The sequence below is a fragment of the Arachis stenosperma genome, chromosome 4 (genome assembly GCF_014773155.1).
Source record: "Arachis stenosperma cultivar V10309 chromosome 4, arast.V10309.gnm1.PFL2, whole genome shotgun sequence".
NCBI lineage: Eukaryota > Viridiplantae > Streptophyta > Magnoliopsida > Fabales > Fabaceae > Arachis > Arachis stenosperma.
Window position 1 is genome coordinate 142,931,546 of NC_080380.1, and position 18,763 is coordinate 142,950,308.

The 18,763-nt window shown below is 29.5% G+C and overlaps 2 protein-coding genes and 1 pseudogene across 3 annotated transcripts; all 3 read left to right on the forward strand.

Annotated features, from left to right (window-relative positions):
* The first annotated feature begins 267 nt into the window (after positions 1–267).
* On the forward strand, positions 268–5,849 carry LOC130976849 (proline-rich receptor-like protein kinase PERK3). Its single transcript, XM_057901785.1, has 8 exons — positions 268–694; positions 3,104–3,442; positions 3,750–3,833; positions 4,188–4,258; positions 4,328–4,404; positions 4,502–4,634; positions 4,755–4,916; positions 5,736–5,849. The coding sequence occupies exons 1-8, from the start codon at positions 379–381 to the stop codon at positions 5,766–5,768; spliced, it is 1,215 nt and encodes a 404-aa protein (XP_057757768.1). The 5' UTR covers positions 268–378; the 3' UTR covers positions 5,769–5,849.
* Positions 5,850–11,636: 5,787 nt separating this feature from the next.
* LOC130976944 (proline-rich receptor-like protein kinase PERK1) lies at positions 11,637–17,621 on the forward strand. 2 transcript variants are annotated; one of them, XM_057901903.1, is made up of 8 exons: positions 11,637–12,037; positions 14,255–14,593; positions 15,051–15,134; positions 15,890–15,960; positions 16,030–16,106; positions 16,203–16,335; positions 16,452–16,613; positions 17,367–17,621. In XM_057901903.1, exons 2-8 carry the CDS (start codon positions 14,269–14,271, stop codon positions 17,502–17,504), a joined length of 990 nt encoding a protein of 329 aa, XP_057757886.1. In that variant the 5' UTR covers positions 11,637–12,037; positions 14,255–14,268; the 3' UTR covers positions 17,505–17,621. The 2 variants fall into 2 exon arrangements, with proteins under 2 accessions (XP_057757886.1, XP_057757887.1); XM_057901904.1 differs by lacking the exon at positions 11,637–12,037 and adding an exon at positions 12,890–12,928.
* LOC130978486 (small nucleolar RNA U3) lies at positions 12,734–12,943 on the forward strand (annotated as a pseudogene).
* Positions 17,622–18,763: the final 1,142 nt, after the last annotated feature.

Genomic DNA, 18,763 nt, shown 5'->3' on the forward strand with positions numbered 1-18,763 from the left:
AATAATTATAATTTATTTTATTTAATATTTTTTAATTAAAATAAATTATGGCTATTTTTTTTTATGTCTTCCTAACGTTATGAAAAGCGCGGATGTATATATATATATATCTCCAGCTAGCGGATCATCCGTGAGATATACAAGAGAGTGATTTTAAAGAAAGAAATGGAATCCAAATTGGGACCACGAAATCCTATTCGTTGTGCTCAATACCGTCAATTATTTCACCAACGTACCAACCTATGTCTAGCTGTAGGATGTGACTGTCCTCCTCCTTCTCCACTACTTTCTCACTTTTCATTGTCACCACCACCGTTACCTCCTCCGCCATTGTTGCCGCCACCTCCACCGCCACCCCCACTAGTTATTTCCCCACCAATGCTGCCACTGCCACCGCCACCGCCACCACCACTAGCTCTTTCCTCACCAATGCCACCACCGCCACGACTTTTCTCTCCTGCCCCTCCACCTCCTCAAACTCCCCTGCCGATGAAACCTTCCTCTAAACCAACCCAGGTACTGCATTTCCCTCCTCCAAGTTCGACTCCAGCACCATCTTTTTCGTCAAGTGGCGTCATCGTTGGAATGGCGGCAGCAGTCACTTTTGCCATTTTGATTGTGGTGCTTAGCGCTTTTGGTATTTCTTATTGGAAGAATAGGAAGAGAAAACATGATAAAGATCTTGGATTTAAAGGTACGTGTATAAGACTGGGTTTGGAAGAAAGATAAAAAAACTGAAAAACTGAAATAATTTATGAATTATGTTTGGCTTAAAATATATATAGAATAATTATGTTTTATTATTTTATCTGATTCAAGATAAATATGAAGTAGAATGATAATATTTAGTAAAATATTTTGTTATTAAAAAGATATTTATTTTTAAAAAATTTAGTCTATTTTTATTTTTTGGTGATACTAAAAATATTAAAATTTTATATTTTAAAATTAAAATTTTAATTTTAATATTTGACCATCAAATATAATATTAAATTTCATAATTTAGTTTTAGTTTTGGTCTTTAAAAACAAATATTATTTAAGAGAATTAAAATTGTCAATGATTATAATAAAGTAGGATTTATACTCTATTCTAATTCTATTATTAAGTTTAAAATCTTTGTAACATTTAACTTTTTTTTATCTCTATGTTAAAAAATTTTCAATTCTAACCTCACTTATAACCTAAAATTCTCTATTCGACCTTATTGATTTTGCAAAAAACTAAAATCAATTTTTTTTTTTCAATCAAACACTATTTAATCCATTAATATTTCATACATACTAGTAAAACACAAAATACAAAAATAAATTTATATTAAAATTAAAAACAACAAAACCATGATAAAATCAATGTTAAAATTACAAACAACATAATTATTAATTTATCATCAAGTCCTTGCTAAAATTATAAAAACACAAACAACAACAAAACTATTGTCGTTCTTCTTCAAACTTTAATTTGTTGCAACAATATTATCCCTCTTCTTTTTATATATATAATAATTTTTAATTATGTACTATAACATATTAGAGGTATAAGTAGATTGAATATGAGTTATTTTAAATTCACACCGGATCTAACTCACAACTCTACCTATCTCGTTTTCAACTCAATTTTCGGCGGATTGAATTACCAATCTTATTAAAAACAGGTTAAATTGGATTAGATGCATATAGATAAAAGTAATATTACGAACCCTAAAAAGAGCTAAGACAAACTTTAAGTATAATAATAAAATATAATTTTAATATCATTATATATTTATATATAAATAATTGTTTTAAAATCGTTGGGCAACTTTGTGTTTGGGGTTCACGTTGAGGAAGAGAGAAGCTCGTTTGAGCGTCTTGAACTTTCCACTTTTATGTTTGGCAATCTTTTAGAACTCTCAACCTAGAAGTGCTTATACCTCTAAACGTACGTTTATCAGAAACAAAAATTTCTAGCTTATGCGTTCACGTTGGAAAATTTGGTTATCATTAAGAAATTAGATGAGAATTTTTTTCCTTTTCTACCAACTTTATCCTTTGTTTTCTTCTATAAAAAATATGCAAGTAACCATATAACTTTTACAATAGTTCTTTATGTATGTTTTTCATTCCAATTTTTTTTCATACAAATTTATTTCAATCACGGTCCAGATAAAAAAATTTATTATTTTTTATTTATATAAATTCTTTTTTCTATTCTTTATTGTACTATATTTATGTTGTGTATAAATTTTTTTATTTTTTATTTGGTTTTATTCGTATGAATTTTATTTACTTTTTATTATATTTTTTTATATAAATATGTTATTGATCGTAATTATTATATACGATATTTACATGTTTTTTTTCGTTTTTATTGTACTTCTATTGTACTTTATTTTCGTCTTTATTATATACTAATTATAAGTAACAAAAGAGTCATAAATAATAAAAACTTATAGTTTAAAATGATACTAAATTAAAGAGTACTAACGGTACTAAAAAATTTATAAAACATTTTCTTTTTCTTTGACATTATAAAATGTATAATACTATCTTTCATATTTTTATTTTTTATTGTATTTATTTTATTTATATGATAAATATTTTTTATATTATTTTTTTAGTGTTCTGTTTTTTCATGTATATTATTATTTTTAATTGTTTTCTAGTTCATATGAATTTTTTTTATTATATGAATTTTTTATGATATCTCGTATTATTTTTTATGTATTTTATTAGTATTTTATCATGTCTCTTAATAAGTTCTATTCAAATATCTAAAGTAAAATAATAGAATAATATAAAAAATTATTTAAATTGATGTCTCTTTTAGTAATTTTTCATCTAAAAGTGATTTTGAGTAGTATAATCCAAACAACATTTATTTTATTATAATCCATTTTGATATAAAAATTGCCAAACATAAATCACGTTAACACAAACTTACTTTTCATCAAAAGCAAGTTTGCAAAATCAATTTTATACAAACTATAGTTTGCAAACTGTAATCCAAACACACACTTAAAAAATAAAAATAGAATAAGTATATGCACGTTGCTTACATGCGATGATGCAAATGCACGCTCTTTCCATTCTTTTTACCATGCTTCTTACTAATTATTGTACAGGCAATAACGGAATAATAGAAATGTCATCAAAGAACAGAATATTCAGATACGAGGAGTTGGAAGTTGCAACAGATGGGTTCTCGAAAGCAAATTTGGTTGGAGAAGGTGGATTCGGTTATGTCCACAAAGGAGTTCTTCCAAACGGCAAGGAGGCTGCCATCAAACAGCTCAAGGATGGAAGTAGGCAGGGAGAGCGTGAATTCCAAGCTGAAGTAGACATAATCACTCGGCTTCATCACAGGAATCTCGTTTCTTTGCTTGGATATTGCATCGCCGGCCACCGTAGGCTTCTCGTCTACGAATTTGTTCCAAACAATACATTAGAGTTCCATCTACATGGTATTTTTTTAAAGTTGTAAAATAATACAACTGTTTGTTAGTCTTTTTCCTGCAAATAATGTGCACAAATTAAGAAAAATTATCATGTGTATAAATAGTATTTTTTTTTATTACATCAATATACTAATAAAAAGTCATAGAAAAATTATATTCGAGTAACACAATCTTATCGGTTTTTACCAAGAGATTTTCTATAATAGTACAAATAAATAATAATACTAATAAAATTGTTTTGTGGTTGCATTAATAACTTTTTAATGGATCGGATACAAGTTATAATGGCTATTCAGTTATTTGAACAAAACAGGGCAAGGTCCTACTGTAGATTGGCCTACAAGAATGAGGATTGCTCTAGGAGCTGCTAAGGGATTAGCATATCTTCATGAGGAATGTATGTCTTTTCATATGAAATTTAAAAGATTTTATTTCGATATACATGATTCACATATTAATTTTTTAACTAAATATGAGAATATTATTCATATTCAAATTTAAATACAATGTTATGTTTAGATTTTTTCATTGGTTGAAGAATAAAATTGTTATGTACACAAAAAAAATTAAAATTAATAATTAATTTATATATATATTATTTAATTTGTTTTCAGTATATTTGGTGACAATTATGTTAAGTGTATATTAAAATGAACCACACCCTCATGCTCTATGCATTAGAATGTGACTTCTTCGTTAATTGCTACAATGCCTATCAAGTATCAACATATAACGATTTTTGTATTTTCAGGTTATCCCAAGATCATCCATCGTGATATCAAAGCTGCTAACATTCTTCTCGATTTTAATTTTCAAGCGAAGGTGAGCAAATGATCAATTTATCCATTTGATGATCAACTTGATAAACAACCCCTTGCATTGTGTCTACAGGTTGCCGATTTTGGGCTTGCAAAGTTCTGCCCGGATATGAATACGCATGTTTCCACTCGAGTGATGGGAACTCTAGGGTACATTATTACAACACATCCATCTTTTTTTCTCTTCACAATTCTTCATCAATTCAAACATAACAATAAAATTCTCATGCGTGAAATGTTAGCTCAGGTATGTAGCTCCTGAATATGCTTCCAGTGGAAACCTCACTGAAAAAGCCGACGTTTTTTCTTTCGGAGTCATGCTTCTCGAGTTAATTACTGGCCGCCGACCAGTAATTAATTCACATCATACTTTCGTGGAGGTTAGTTTGGTACAAAGGCTAATAATGTACTATTATATGTGAACATATATTATTATTATTCATGTATCTTTTTATATTAGTTTAATCTTTTCACAGAAGTGGTTTCGTGAATTCTCGCAGGCAATGCCTTTGCTAACAAAGGTTTTGAAAGAGAATAATTTTGAAGTTATAGCTGACCGAAAACTCCAAAATCAATATGAAGCAACCGAAATGGTTTCCATGCTGGCCTCTGCAGCTGCTTCTATACGATATGAAGCAAAGCTTCGACCAAAGATGAGCCAGGTAATAATAAAATACTCATAATTTTGACTTTTAACAAAGGTTTAATTTGTAAGTTCATATCAAATTAAATGATAAATTATATTTACACATGCACATCTCTTTTGTACTATTAAGGATAAAAATTAGAAAGTGTAGGAAATTGATAACTGTTATGGTAGTTAGTGTCTTAGTGATTAATCTACTAAACAGGAAAAGTTTGTTATGGCTATTAGACTTGTTGCTAGCTGGAGAATCTGCTTGCATTCATGTATAAATACGTCATATCTTTATAGAAATCTTGTTAAGAATAATATAACGGTGATTTTTTTTGTTAGTTTAAATTTTTGAATAAAAAAATATAAGACAAATTTTAAAAAATTATATAAAAATAATTTAAGTAAGTCCAAAAAAAATCACTTAAAAAATCATATTAAAAATATAAACATTTAAATAAGTCCAAGTATTCATTTCTTTTCTAAAGTCTTGAATATGCAATCTTTGGTTTCTCTTCCTTACTTTCTGCGTAAGTCACAATTTATTCATATACAAATTTTGTTTATGGTATAATAAAATAAATTTTCTTTTATCATTTTTAAATTTTATCTATCATTTTTTAGTACTAAAATTAAAAAAAAAAGTGTAGAACAGAAATGCTATAACATTCTTCAAATTAAATATGTAAAAGATCTATTTATAATGGTTTTTTTTTTGAAAAAAGGAAATTATTTAATATACAATAAAATATATTTTATATAATTATAAAAGTTTTTTACATTATTTTTTTAAAACGAAAAGACTATTTTTTATTATTTTAGTGATCCTTGCATGTGTTGCAGATAGTTCGTGCTTTGGAAGGAGATGCATCTCAAGTAGCTGAGTTCACTTCTAATGTATTATGCTTAGATTCTGAGGCTGTTACGTACAGACAAGAAATGATCAAAATCATTAGTGACATGAGTGGATCCACGAGTTAATTAGTTGGTATAAACCCATCTGATCAACAATACAAGTCTCGGGAACGAGGCTTAATTCTTAAATATTTCAAAATCTATACAAATACAATACTAATGGACCTAATATTATAAGAAACAGAGTATCATCAGAAAATGAAAAAAAAAATTGATAGTAAATTTATTGCCAGAAACAATCAAATAATATAAATTTTGTTGGTAATTATCGTTGAATTATATGATGGATTACCAATTCGAAAAATTAATTAGTTACTGACAAATTTTTCTGACGATATTATTGGCACAAAAAATATTATTTCGCGCACTATTATCGTCGGATTATTTCTATGATAAATCCGACGATAATGTCAATTTTCTTTTAAAAAAATTTGAAACAAATGGCAAATTTTAATTTTAACTTTAAATTTATTTTTTTACACAATTAATGTTAAATTCATAAAATATTAAAACTTATTATTTAAAATAAATAATACAATGTTCAATTAAATTAAAAGTCAAGTACATTAAATAAATACAATGAAACAATAAAACGAAATAGAAATAACTACAAATCTAGGGAGTCATCATCGTTGTTGTCGTCGGTCCCGTGGTGCTATGTCGGCGACGCAGAAGGCGGTGATGTTCGTGTACTGCTAGCAGGACTGCTACCACCAGCAGCGGTGATACTACCAGTAGGGTTGATGCCAGCGGCGCGTATCTGGGCCTGGTACACCTCCATCTGAGACTCCATACGCTGAAGTCACTCCAGCGAACTCCCTCTACTCTAGCCTGAGCTCATTCGTAGATGTCACGCGGGTGAGAATCTCCTGATACCTCTCTTAATAATCATTCAACTCTTGAGCCTGCTGGTGAAGGTTGTGTTGGAGCTTCTGCACCTGCAGCCTCAAATCCACGCCTTCCTCGGGTTCGATGACTCGACTGGTGGCAGAGCCTGATAACGACCTCAACATGGAAGTGCAGATGCTGCTGGCGAAGAACGACCCAACCCGTATATGCGGTTCTTGTACAGCACTGAGGCAGTCTCGCACCAAACCGTATTGGGATCGACGACTGAAGCTGGTTAAGCTGCAGAGCCATCGACGACATCCTCCCCCCTTTGTTGAGACTACTAAGTCGCGACCTCTAGTTTCTGTATGTAGAACTCTTGTGTAATTAACATAAGTTATTGTAATTTTTCCGACAGATAGACAATTAATCTCTAACAATTTTATAGTAGAAGACAATTAATCTCATGACCATTATGTTTACTCCCATAATGGTCCTGAGACCGCTGATAAGCAAATCTCTCTTTGTTCTCCTTTAGCGTGTGGGGGTACTTGAATGTCTTTGCCAATATCGCCTCGTGATCCAACGACTTCGATTACACATGTTGCATTGAAACAATATGATTAGGATGCCTAGTAATGATATGCAAAAGAATATAACTACGTTATTAACAAAATTAAAGTCACTACGTACCAGCCTGGCCTTAGTCTTCATGGAGGTCGCTGAGCTGCCAATATACTTGGATGACCTGACCGATGCCCTATTAGCTCTATTGGTGAGACGCTAATGTCTAGACCCCTCATCAGTCTCCCAATGAACTAACAGAGTCTTCTTTATATCCGGTCGAAGCCAGGTCATCAGGTGGTCCCGCCCTTGACGAACATCATCCAGGATCTACTGGAGCCGCCGACCCATTCTATGGTCGAATATCTTCCTATGGTTGACTTGTGCTTATCATCCCATCTAAACTGCAACTGTAACACAAAAAAACTTTAAAATTAGTTAAGCAAGATAGAAGATATAAACTAGCTAAAAAGGTTTGAAACAAAAAAAGAAAAGTAATTACTGTTAATTTCTAAAACCATCGCTCATTGGTCTCAACGGGGATCTTCTTGTAGTTTAGCTAGGGATGGTTGTACATCAGCTTGATGATATTGGTCATCTCCTGAGTACTCTTATTGTTGTTTGATGCAAACCTAACAACAACCCACAAACAAAATAATATGGCAATTCCATAACCAAGAAACCAAATAAACCTAAATCCGCTAAACATGAATCAATTTATACAAACTTTCAACAATAACCAAAATCAGTAAATAAGAAATCATAACTAGACAACTAAATAAACCTAAAAATCCACTAAATAGGAATCAATTTTCAAGAACTTTCAGCAATAACCATAATAAGTAAACAAGATTTTCATAATAAAAAATCCAAATAAACCTAAATCCACTAAATATGAATCAATTTTCAAGAACTTTCAGCAATAACCATAATCAGTAAATAGAAAACACTAACTAGGCAACCAAATAAACCTAAATCCACTAAACAGGAATCGATTTTCAAGAACTTTCAACAATAACCATAATCAGTAAATAGGAACTCCATAATAAGGCAACCAAATAAACCTAAATCCACTAAATAGGAATCAATTTTCAAGAACTTTCAGCAATAACCATAACCACTAAACGTGAAACACTAAACAGGCAACCAAATAAACCAAAATCCACTAAACTAGAATCAATTTTCAGCCACTTTTAGCAATAACAATAATAAGAAATATATAAGACTCAAAGTAATACTTACCCCGTGCCGCCATCAGGCCAAATGGTTAACCGTACAATGGGAGGTGGTGGAGGAGTATCAGTTGTCTCAGTTCCATGAGAGGACTCCAGGACAGCGACTTCCATCACTAGAGGCGGCGTCGCCGTGGCAGCGGGATGCTGAGCAGTAGGAGGCGACATCATCCCTGTAAATGGAGGCATGTGGTTGAGGTTATGGACCATGATGAACGGATGGTCTGCTAAACCTGCAACCTGTGATGTAACCGGGGTGGTCGGAGTAGAGGGAGAGGATCCAAAAGTCCCAGGAGTACCGGAAGAAACCATTCCTCTACCCCTAGCACAGCTACGACCATGACCAGCAACCTGATTCGAAACACCTCTATCAATCGTCATATCTGCAAATAGTATACTAATTAACAGAAATTTAGAACAACAAATGAACAATAAATTATAGTAATACCAACACAGAAAATCATATTATCAAACATTTCAAGTGCAAAAACACAAAAAACACAAAATAGCACGGATGATCAGATTTAGTGTACTTGTTTGAAAACTAAAAAAATAATTGGTAAATAAATTCAACCATTTCTATAAATCAAATAAGGTATATCTTTAACATATTGAGTGGTATAAAGTAGTATAGAGTGAATAAAAGAAGCATGAATTGAAATACTTATAAGTTAAATAAGAACTTGTTCTCATTATATAAGCATTCAAATTGCAATAAAAGTGGAAAGATAAAAGAGATCAAAACAGAATAAATCAAATAGAAAAAATAAGTCAAAGCATGTCTGAATTTTATATACATGTTTATAGAAAAAAAGCAAACTGTAACGATGAGTATGAACCTAGACACATTGGACCCAAATAAAAGCATATTGTAAAATAAATATACATTTAATTATTTTCAGCAGTCTATTAGCTAATAATGTTCTTTCATCAAAATTAATTTATTAATACAATCAATCACAACTCACAACTAAACCAATTTCTGCTAAAAACATATGTGAGAAAAATAAGAATAAACCATTAAAATATCAGTAGAATTTGGGCCAAAAAAGAAACCCATGTATGATTAAATTGTATGGTATTGATTAAAAAGTGGTGTTAAAAATTTAATTAAATAGTGAAACTAATATTTAAAACTATAACAATTAATAAAATAATTAAACCTAAAAAGAATCACATTGGATAAAATGAAAGGACCGGAATTCAAATTTCTTTATTATCCCCTCTTTCTTTTGGGAGGATATGGTGAAAAGTTAGAAAGATACAAAAATTTGCAATTTTCTTGTGGAAATTACATTAAAGTTACGTTGAAAAAGAATAAAATAACGTGTTTAACCTTTCGAAGTTCATAATCCATTCTTCACATTCTCTGGTACTTTGAATTTTGAAAAGACATTTAGGAATGTATTAAAAAAAATAATTTTAAATTGCAACCACTCGAGTGTCATTTTTTAAAGGAATAGAAAAGGACGCATGAGTTCTATTAGTTCTTTTTTTTCTTCAATAATTTGAATAAAAGATCGATCAATATGGAGGGAATAATTCATGATATAATTTATGTTCAATTAATTAATCTCCTTCAACATAGTTATCAAGGATAATTACTCTTTCATAAGTCAAAATTCTTCTTTTTTTAAATTTTATTTAGCTTAAAAAAGTTAGACGATTTCCATGAGAGTTGAAATTATTAAAGTGAACTAGAAATATTTCAACATAGTTATCAAGGATAATTACTCTTTCATAAGTCAAAATTCTTCTTTTTTTGAATTTTATTTAGCTTAAAAAAGTTAGACGATTTCCATGAGAGTTGAAATTAAAGTGAATTAGAAATATTTTTTCATTAATAGTAAGTTCATATCAATTTTTAAGTTGTTTGAAGGTAAATCACAAAAAATACATTAAAAATATTTTATTGTTAACAAAAATATTTTTAAATTTTATTATCGACAAAAATACATTTAAATTATTTAAAAATATAACAAAAATATATCTGTGTGAATTGTGAATAAAGAGATTTTTATAGTAACTGAAAAAATAAGGCAAATGAGCTTATGTAGTAAGTGGGACTCTAACATCAGTAAGTGAGCCACATAACACTTTTTCATTAATAGTGCAAGTTTTTTTATCATGACTAGATAATTTTTAGCATATTTTTAAATTATTTAAAAATATTCTTGTTGATAACAAAATTTAAAAATATTTTTTTAAGAGCAGTGCTAGGACCAGTAACTTTTGTGATTGTTAGCCATTAATTAACTATCAATGATGATTTGATGGTGTGAGATTGGTGTGAGATTTCATCAAATAACTCACCTTTCTCTGCTAGTTACATGCTGACCAAAATTTAATAGAATTGTTGGCCCCTAAACTTTCTCTTTTTTTAATGCTAAAATAATTTGAATATATTTTTTATGATTTATCCTCGCTTAAATATATTATTATTGTAAGCCGGTTGATGTTAATACTTGCTAGGTTAATCATAACGTTTTTTATTTAATAAAAAAAACTTTTTTACTATTTTAAATTGAAATGAGTAGATGAATAGATCTACAAAATTAAACATTATTATAGTTATATTTTTGTAATTACTAAGTGTAAAAACAAATTTCAAACAGTTCACGTAAGTATAGTCAACAAAAATAAAAAATATTTTTTTTTTTCATTTTTACACATATTACCAACAAAAATAAAGTAATTATTTTTCTCATATTTTTAGTTTTACTAACAACGAAAATAGAGTAGGAGTAGAAAAAATGTTATTGATGCCCAAGAAATGAAAAGAAAATCAATCTCTAACTTGACGGACCTGCCTCAAAAAATTTTTACAAATATTTGCTTTGACAAATTATAATTAACATTTTAAATGGATGTATTTATTAGTACTTCGTTCTCGCCGTTTTAGCCGCTCTTCTTATGCTTTGGGTTTTACTTGTGATTATTTTTTTTATTCTAGAAGTTATTATTAGAATTTATTATTTTTATTTATTAATTAGTTATTAATATTTAAAAATATAAAAAAATATATTATTAGATTAATAAATAAAAATAATAAATTTTAATAATTTTCTAATATTTTTTATATATTATAAAATCTAATAATAATAAGACAAAAAGAGAGGCGCCTATATATATATATAGCTCCACTTAGCGGATTATTTGTGAGATATAGAATACAGTAACACACTGATTTGAAAGAAAGAAATGAAATCCAGATTGGAACCAAGTCCTATTCTCTGTGGTCAATACCGTCTGTTCTTTCCCCACGGTACCAACCTCTGTCTACTAGCAGGATGTGATTGTCCTCCTCCTCCTTCACTACCTTCACTAACTCTTTCCATAGCAATATCGTCACACCCAACGCCACCACCACGACTTTTCTCTCCTGTCCCTCCACCTCCTCAAACTCCCCTGCCTTCCTCTAAACCAACCCAGATACTGCGTTTCCCTCCCCCAACTTCGACTCCAGCACCATCTTTTTCTTCAAGTGGCCTCATCGTTGGAATAGTGGCAGCAGTCACTTTCGCCATTTTGATTGTGGTGTTTAGCGCTTTTGCCATTTTTTATTGGAGGAATAGGAAGAGAGAACACGATAAGGGGCTCAGACTTAAAGGTACGTAGTGTTTAAGCTTATATTTGGAAGACAAATAAAAACAGAGAGATCTGAGAGATTGAAAGACTGAAATAATTTTTGTATAATAGTTGGTATAAAATGAATATTACATAGTTATGTCTTATTATTCTATTTAATTCATGACAAATATATATGAATATAAAATAATAATACTGAGTAAAATATTCTTAATTATTAAAAATAATATTTGTTTTTAAAAATTTTAGTCCGTACTTATTTTTTTAGTGATATTAAAGAGATTGAAATTTTATATCTCAATTAAAATTTTAAGGTAAATTCTATCCTACCCTTCTTATAATAACATGTAATTTACCCTTTGTGACATGTCATATTTTAATTGGTTGCTATGTTAACTATGGTTAAATTATTGGTAATTAAATTATAGTCCAAAGTGGGTAATTATGTAATTAAATACCTCCAAATTTAATTTCAATGCCATCCAGAAATCCCATATCATCATCACCATCACTATCATTATCATCATCATTATTTTCATCTTCTTTTTCGTCTTCCCCTTCTACACTATCATCATAAAAAGCCATCATAATCGATTTTACGTTCTTGAATTTTAAGATTTTTTGAATTTCGCAAACTTAAACTTAGTCTCACCTGGGCTAGGTTCACAAAACAAAAGCAGTTTTTATAACTAAACACAAAGAACACAAAACACTGAACACGACCTTACTTGAACAGGATCTGTTCTATAGGCTCGTACATCTGTATCCTTGAGTTCTAAGAAGACAGGAACCAAAGTCTGGCGGATGAACTATGACCGTGAGGTCAGAGCGTGATTAATTGTTTCAAAGCGCATGCCATCTGAATGGTGGAGGATCATTCGCGCTAAAACCTTGTGGTCGAGATGGTCTCACGGTGTTCTGACAAACTCAAATCTTTTTTCTATGGCCATTTAATTAGTTATTTTCTCTAAATACTTATTTCATGGTTCATCGAAATATGGAACACCCAATGAGTTGATTTTTTCTTTCAATTTTAGAGAGAAATAGGATCGGGGTAAATTGAATTTCTACACAATGATAAAAATATAACTTTATTTTTTAATGTTTATAGAAATTATATATTTATCCCTCTTATAAAAATATTTAATTACAAAATTACCCTACTTTAGTTAACATATTAACTCTTATTGAGTTAAATTAACTCAAACTAAAACTAAACATCCAATTAAAACATGTCACGTCACGAGGGGTAATTTACATGTTGAAATAGAGGGGGTTGGGTAGAACTCACCAAATTTTAATTATAATATCTAATTATCATATATAATATTAAGTCTCAATTTTTTAATTTTAGTGTCAATCTTTAAAAACAAATATTATTTAAGAGAGTTAGAATTGTCAATAATTATGGTAGAATATAATTTACACTATATTTTAATTTTATTACTAGGTTTAAAATCTTTTTAACATTTAATTTTTTTTTTCATCTCTAAAAAATTCTTCATTCTTGTAACCTAAAATTCTCCATTCGGACCTATAGATTTTGCAACAATTTAAAATCAATTCTTTTTTCCAATAAAACAAAATATTTAATCCATTCATATTTCATAAACATACTATCTAGTAAAACATAAAATATACAAGTAAATCTATATTAAAATTAAAACAACAAAATTATAATAAAATCTTAAAAATTATAAATAATATAATTATCAATTTATAAGTCCTTTTAAAATTATAAAAACACAAACAACAATAAAACTATTGACGTTCTTCTTCAAACTTTAATTTGTTGCAACAATATTATCCCTCTTTTTTATATATACATATATAATAATTTTTAATTACATACTATAACATATTAGAGGTATAAGTAGATTGGATATGAATTACTTTAAACTCACATCAGATTCAACTTACAACTTCACTGCGGATTGGATGCTTATAAATACAGTTAATATTACGAAACCTAAAAAGAGCCATAAGATAAACTTTAAGTATAATAATAAACTATAATTTTTGTGAGAATTTTATTCGTTGTACATTGATATTTTTTTGTCACATTGATTTACTATGTATTTATATATAAATAATTGTTTTAAAATCGTTGGGCAACTTTAGAAAATAAAAATAGAATAAGTATATGCACGTTGCTTACATGCAATGATGCAATTCATGCAGATGCACGCTCTTTCCATTCTTTTTACCATGCTTCTTACTGTTACTAATTATTGTACAGCTAATAGCGGCATAATGGAAATGTCATCAAAGAACAGAATATTCAGATACGAGGAGTTGGCAATTGCAACAGATGGATTCTCCAAAGCAAATTTGCTTGGAGAGGGTGGATTCGGTTATGTCCACAAAGGAGTTCTTCCAAACGGCAAGGAGGCTGCCATCAAACAGCTCAAGGATGGAAGTAGGCAGGGAGAGCGTGAATTCCAAGCTGAAGTAGACATAATCACTCGGCTTCATCACAGGAATCTCGTTTCTTTGCTTGGATATTGCATCGCCGGCCACCGTAGGCTTCTCGTCTATGAATTTGTTCCAAACAATACATTAGAGTTCCATCTACATGGTATTATTTTAAAGTTGTAAAATAATACAACTGTATGTTAGTTTTTACTTGCAAATAAAAATTATCATGTGTATTTTTTAATAATATAATTATTATAAAATATTACAAAATAATTATATTAGATATATATTAAAATTAATTATTATTATAAAATATAAAATATATATTAAAAATAAATTAAATTATATATGTATTTTTATATAAATATATAATGTATATTTAATTTTATTAACTGATTTTAATGTATAAATAATATTTTTTATTACATAAATAAACTAATAAAAAGTCACCGAAAAATTATATTCAAGTATCAAAATCTTATCGGTTTTTGCCAAGAAACTTTCTATAATAGTACAAATAAATAACAATATTAATAAAATTGTTTTGTGGTTGCATTAATAACTTTTTAATGGATCGGATACAAATTATAATGGCTATTCAGTTATTTGAACAACAGGGCAAGGTCCTACTGTAGATTGGCCTACAAGAATGAGGATTGCTCTAGGAGCTGCTAAGGGATTAGCATATCTTCATGAGGAATGTATGTCCTTTCATATGAAATTTAAAAGATTTTACTTCTTTGATATGTATGACTCACATATTCAACATTATTAATGGATATTTAATTATATTATTCATATTCAAATTCAAATACAATGTTATGTTTAAATTTTTTCATTGGTTGAAGAACAAATTAAAATTATTATGTGGATATAAAAAAATCAATAATCAATTTAGTTTTTATGTATTTATATATGAATATATGTATTGTTTAATTTATTTTGAGTGTATCTTATGATAACTATGTTAGATATATATTAAAAATAACCATAAAAAACAATTATTAGTAGTAACTTCATTTTTTAAATCGTTCTCAATATTTCATTTAATATTAAAATCGTAAACTATTGAAAAGCCGTTGCCATCGTTGTTGGAACTTGTTGCAGGGTGAACACTGGTGTAGTAGGGTATTTTTATTTTTTAAAAAATTATTGTTTTCAAAAAGATAATTTTAACATTACATATGGTGTTGACGATCATTTTGAATAAAGAAATTAGATATATTTTAATTTTGACTCCAAATTTTAAAAATCATAAAATATATATAAATATATATTATATGACTATTAATTTTAGTGTATGTATAATATTTTAATCTAATAAATAGCAAAAGTCTATTTTTAATAAACTGCTACAATATATGCAGTTTCGGTGGTTCGGAGAGAATCCACCTTCATGCTCTATGCATTAGAATGTGATTTCTTCGTCAATATATAATGATTTTTTTATTTTCAGGTTATCCTAAGATCATCCATCGTGATATCAAAGCTGCTAACATTCTCCTCGATTTTAATTTCCAAGTGAAGGTGAGCAAATGATCAATTTATCCATTTAATGATCAACTTGATGAACAACCCCTTTCATTGTGTATACAGGTTGCTGATTTTGGACTTGCAAAATTTTGCCCGGATATGAATACGCATGTTTCCACTCGAGTGATGGGAACTCTAGGGTACATTATTATAACACATCCATCTTTTTCTCTCTTCACAATTCTTCATCAATTCAAACATAACAATAAATGCTCATGCATAAATTGTTAGGTCAGGTATGTAGCCCCTGAATATGCTTCCAGTGGAAACCTCACTGAAAAAGCCGACGTTTTTTCCTTTGGAGTCATGCTTCTTGAGTTAATTACTGGCCGCCGACCAATAATTGATTCACATCATACTTTCATGGAGGTTAGTTTGGTACAAAGACTAATGCACTATATATTATATTCGTACAAATATAATTATTCATATATTTTTTCTTATTAGTTTAATCTTCATATAATTATTCATATATTTGTTCGCAGGCAATGCCTTTGCTAACAAAGGTTTTGAAAGAGAATAATTTTAAAGTTGTAGCTGACCAAAATCTCCAAAATCAGTATGAACCAACCGAAATGATTTCCATGCTGGCTTCTGCAGCTTCTTCTATACAATATGAAGCAAAGCTTCGACCAAAGATGAGCCAGGTGATAATAAAATACTCATAATTTTAATTTTTATTAACAAAGGTTTAACTTATAATTTCACATCAAATTAAATGAGAAATTATATTTACATGTGCACATCTCTTTTGTACTATCAAGGATAAAGGTTAGAAAGTGTAGGAAGTTGAGAACTGTTATGGTAGTTAGTGCCTTAGTGGTTAATCTGTTAAATAGGAAAAGTTTGTTATGACTGTTAGACTTGTTGCTAGCTGAGGCATCTGCTTACATTTTTGTATAAATACTTCACATCTTTATAGAAATCTTGTCAGAAATAATATAACGGTGTCTTTTTTTATTTTTAAATAAAAAAAATGTAAGACAAATACAAAAATGTCACATCTATACAAAATAATTTTACTCAAGTATTCATTCCTTTTCTAAAGTTGAATATGCAATATTTGGTTCCTCTTCCTTACTTTCTGTCTAAGTCACAATTTGTTCATGTACATATTTTGTTTATGTTATAATTAATAAAATAATTTTTTTTATCTTTTTTAAATTTTATCTATCACTTTTAGTACTAAAATTAAAAATAATGTACAACAGAAGTGCATATAACATTCTTCAAATTAAATATGTAAAAGGTCTATTTATAACGGTTTCTTTTTCGAAAAAAGAAATTATTTTATATTCAAAAATATATTTATATAGTTATAAAAGTTTTTTACAATATTTTTTTAAAAGGAAAAGACTATTTTTAATTATTTTAATGATCCTTGCATGTATGTGTTGCAGATAGTTCGTGCTTTGGAAGGAGATCCATCTCAAGTAGCTGAGTTCACTTCTAATGTATTATGCTTAGATTCTGAGGCTGCTACATACAGACGAGAAATGATCAAAATCATTAATGACATAAGTGGATCCACGAGTTAATTATTAGTTGGTATAAACCCATCTGATCAACAGTAGAAGTCTCGGGAACAAGGGTTACTTCTTAAGTATTTCGAAATCTACACAAATACAATACTAATGGACTCTAATACTACTACTACTGCTACAAAAAAACCTAACGTATCGTCGGATTCTACGACGAATTACCAGTTCGAAAACTAATCAGTTACCGGTGAATTTTTCTGACGGTATTATTGGCGCTAAAAAATGTTGTTTCGCGCATTGTTACCATCGGATTATTCCTATAATAAATCCAACGGTAATATCAATTTTTTTTTAAAAAATTGAAATAAATAATCAATTTTTATTTAAAATTTAAATTTATTTTTCACACAATTAATGTTCAATTCATAAATATTGAAAACCTGTTATTTATAATAAATAATACAATGTTCAAATAAATTAAAAGTAAAGTACATTAAATAAATACAATGAAACAATAAAATGAAACAGAAATAACTACAAATCCAAGTAGTCCTCATCGTCGTTGTCGTCAGTTCCGTAGCCCCCTGTGTCGGCGACGCAAAAGGCGGTGATGTCTGTGTGCCACTAGCAGGATTACTGCCACCAGCAGCGGTGATACCACCAGCATGGTCGATGCGAGCGGCGCGCATCTGGGGTTGGTACACCTCCATCTGAGTCTCCATACGCTGAAGTCGCTCCAACGACTCCCTCCATTCCAGTCTGAGCTCATTCGTAGATGTCACGCGGGTGAGGATCTCCTGATACCTCTCCCGATAATCATTCAGCTCTTGAGCCTGCTGGGGAAGGTTGTGTTGGAGCTCTTGAACCTGCAGCTTCAAATTCACGCCTTTTTCGGACTTAACGGCTCGAGTGGTGGCAGAGTCTGACGAAATCTGTCTATTTGTTTAAAGAGTAATACTTAGAGGTGGCAACACTACCCGAACCCGCGGGTACCCACCCCGCCCCCGCACCGGGGCAGATTTTAACGGGGCGAGTTCTTGGGCGGGCGGGGGTCGGGTTTAGGTTAAACCCGCCCCGGTATATATAATATATATATATATAAATATATATTTTTAATATATAATATATGTAATATATATAAAATAATTAGTAAAATAATTAATAATATTGTATCATATTTAAATTTTTACTTTAATTTATGTTATGTATGTAAATGATGGTTATATAATTTTTAAAATTTAATTTTATTTGTTGGATTTAATAATTATAAGGGCGGGTAGGGGCGGAACGGGTTAGGGTTTAACATTTTACTACCC

Bases quoted from the DNA above. Each gene is read 5' to 3' on its own strand.
- LOC130976849 (XM_057901785.1), top strand. From the start codon at position 379: ATGCTGCCACTGCCACCGCCACCGCCACCACCACTAGCTCTTTCCTCA. The intron at 4,635-4,754 runs GTTAGTTTGGTA...GAATTCTCGCAG, and splicing joins CACATCATACTTTCGTGGAG to GCAATGCCTTTGCTAACAAA. The intron at 4,917-5,735 runs GTAATAATAAAA...TGTTGCAGATAG, and splicing joins TTCGACCAAAGATGAGCCAG to TTCGTGCTTTGGAAGGAGAT.
- LOC130976944 (XM_057901903.1), top strand. From the start codon at position 14,269: ATGGAAATGTCATCAAAGAACAGAATATTCAGATACGAGGAGTTGGCA. The intron at 15,135-15,889 runs GTATGTCCTTTC...TTTTATTTTCAG, and splicing joins AGCATATCTTCATGAGGAAT to GTTATCCTAAGATCATCCAT. The intron at 15,961-16,029 runs GTGAGCAAATGA...TTGTGTATACAG, and splicing joins ATTTTAATTTCCAAGTGAAG to GTTGCTGATTTTGGACTTGC.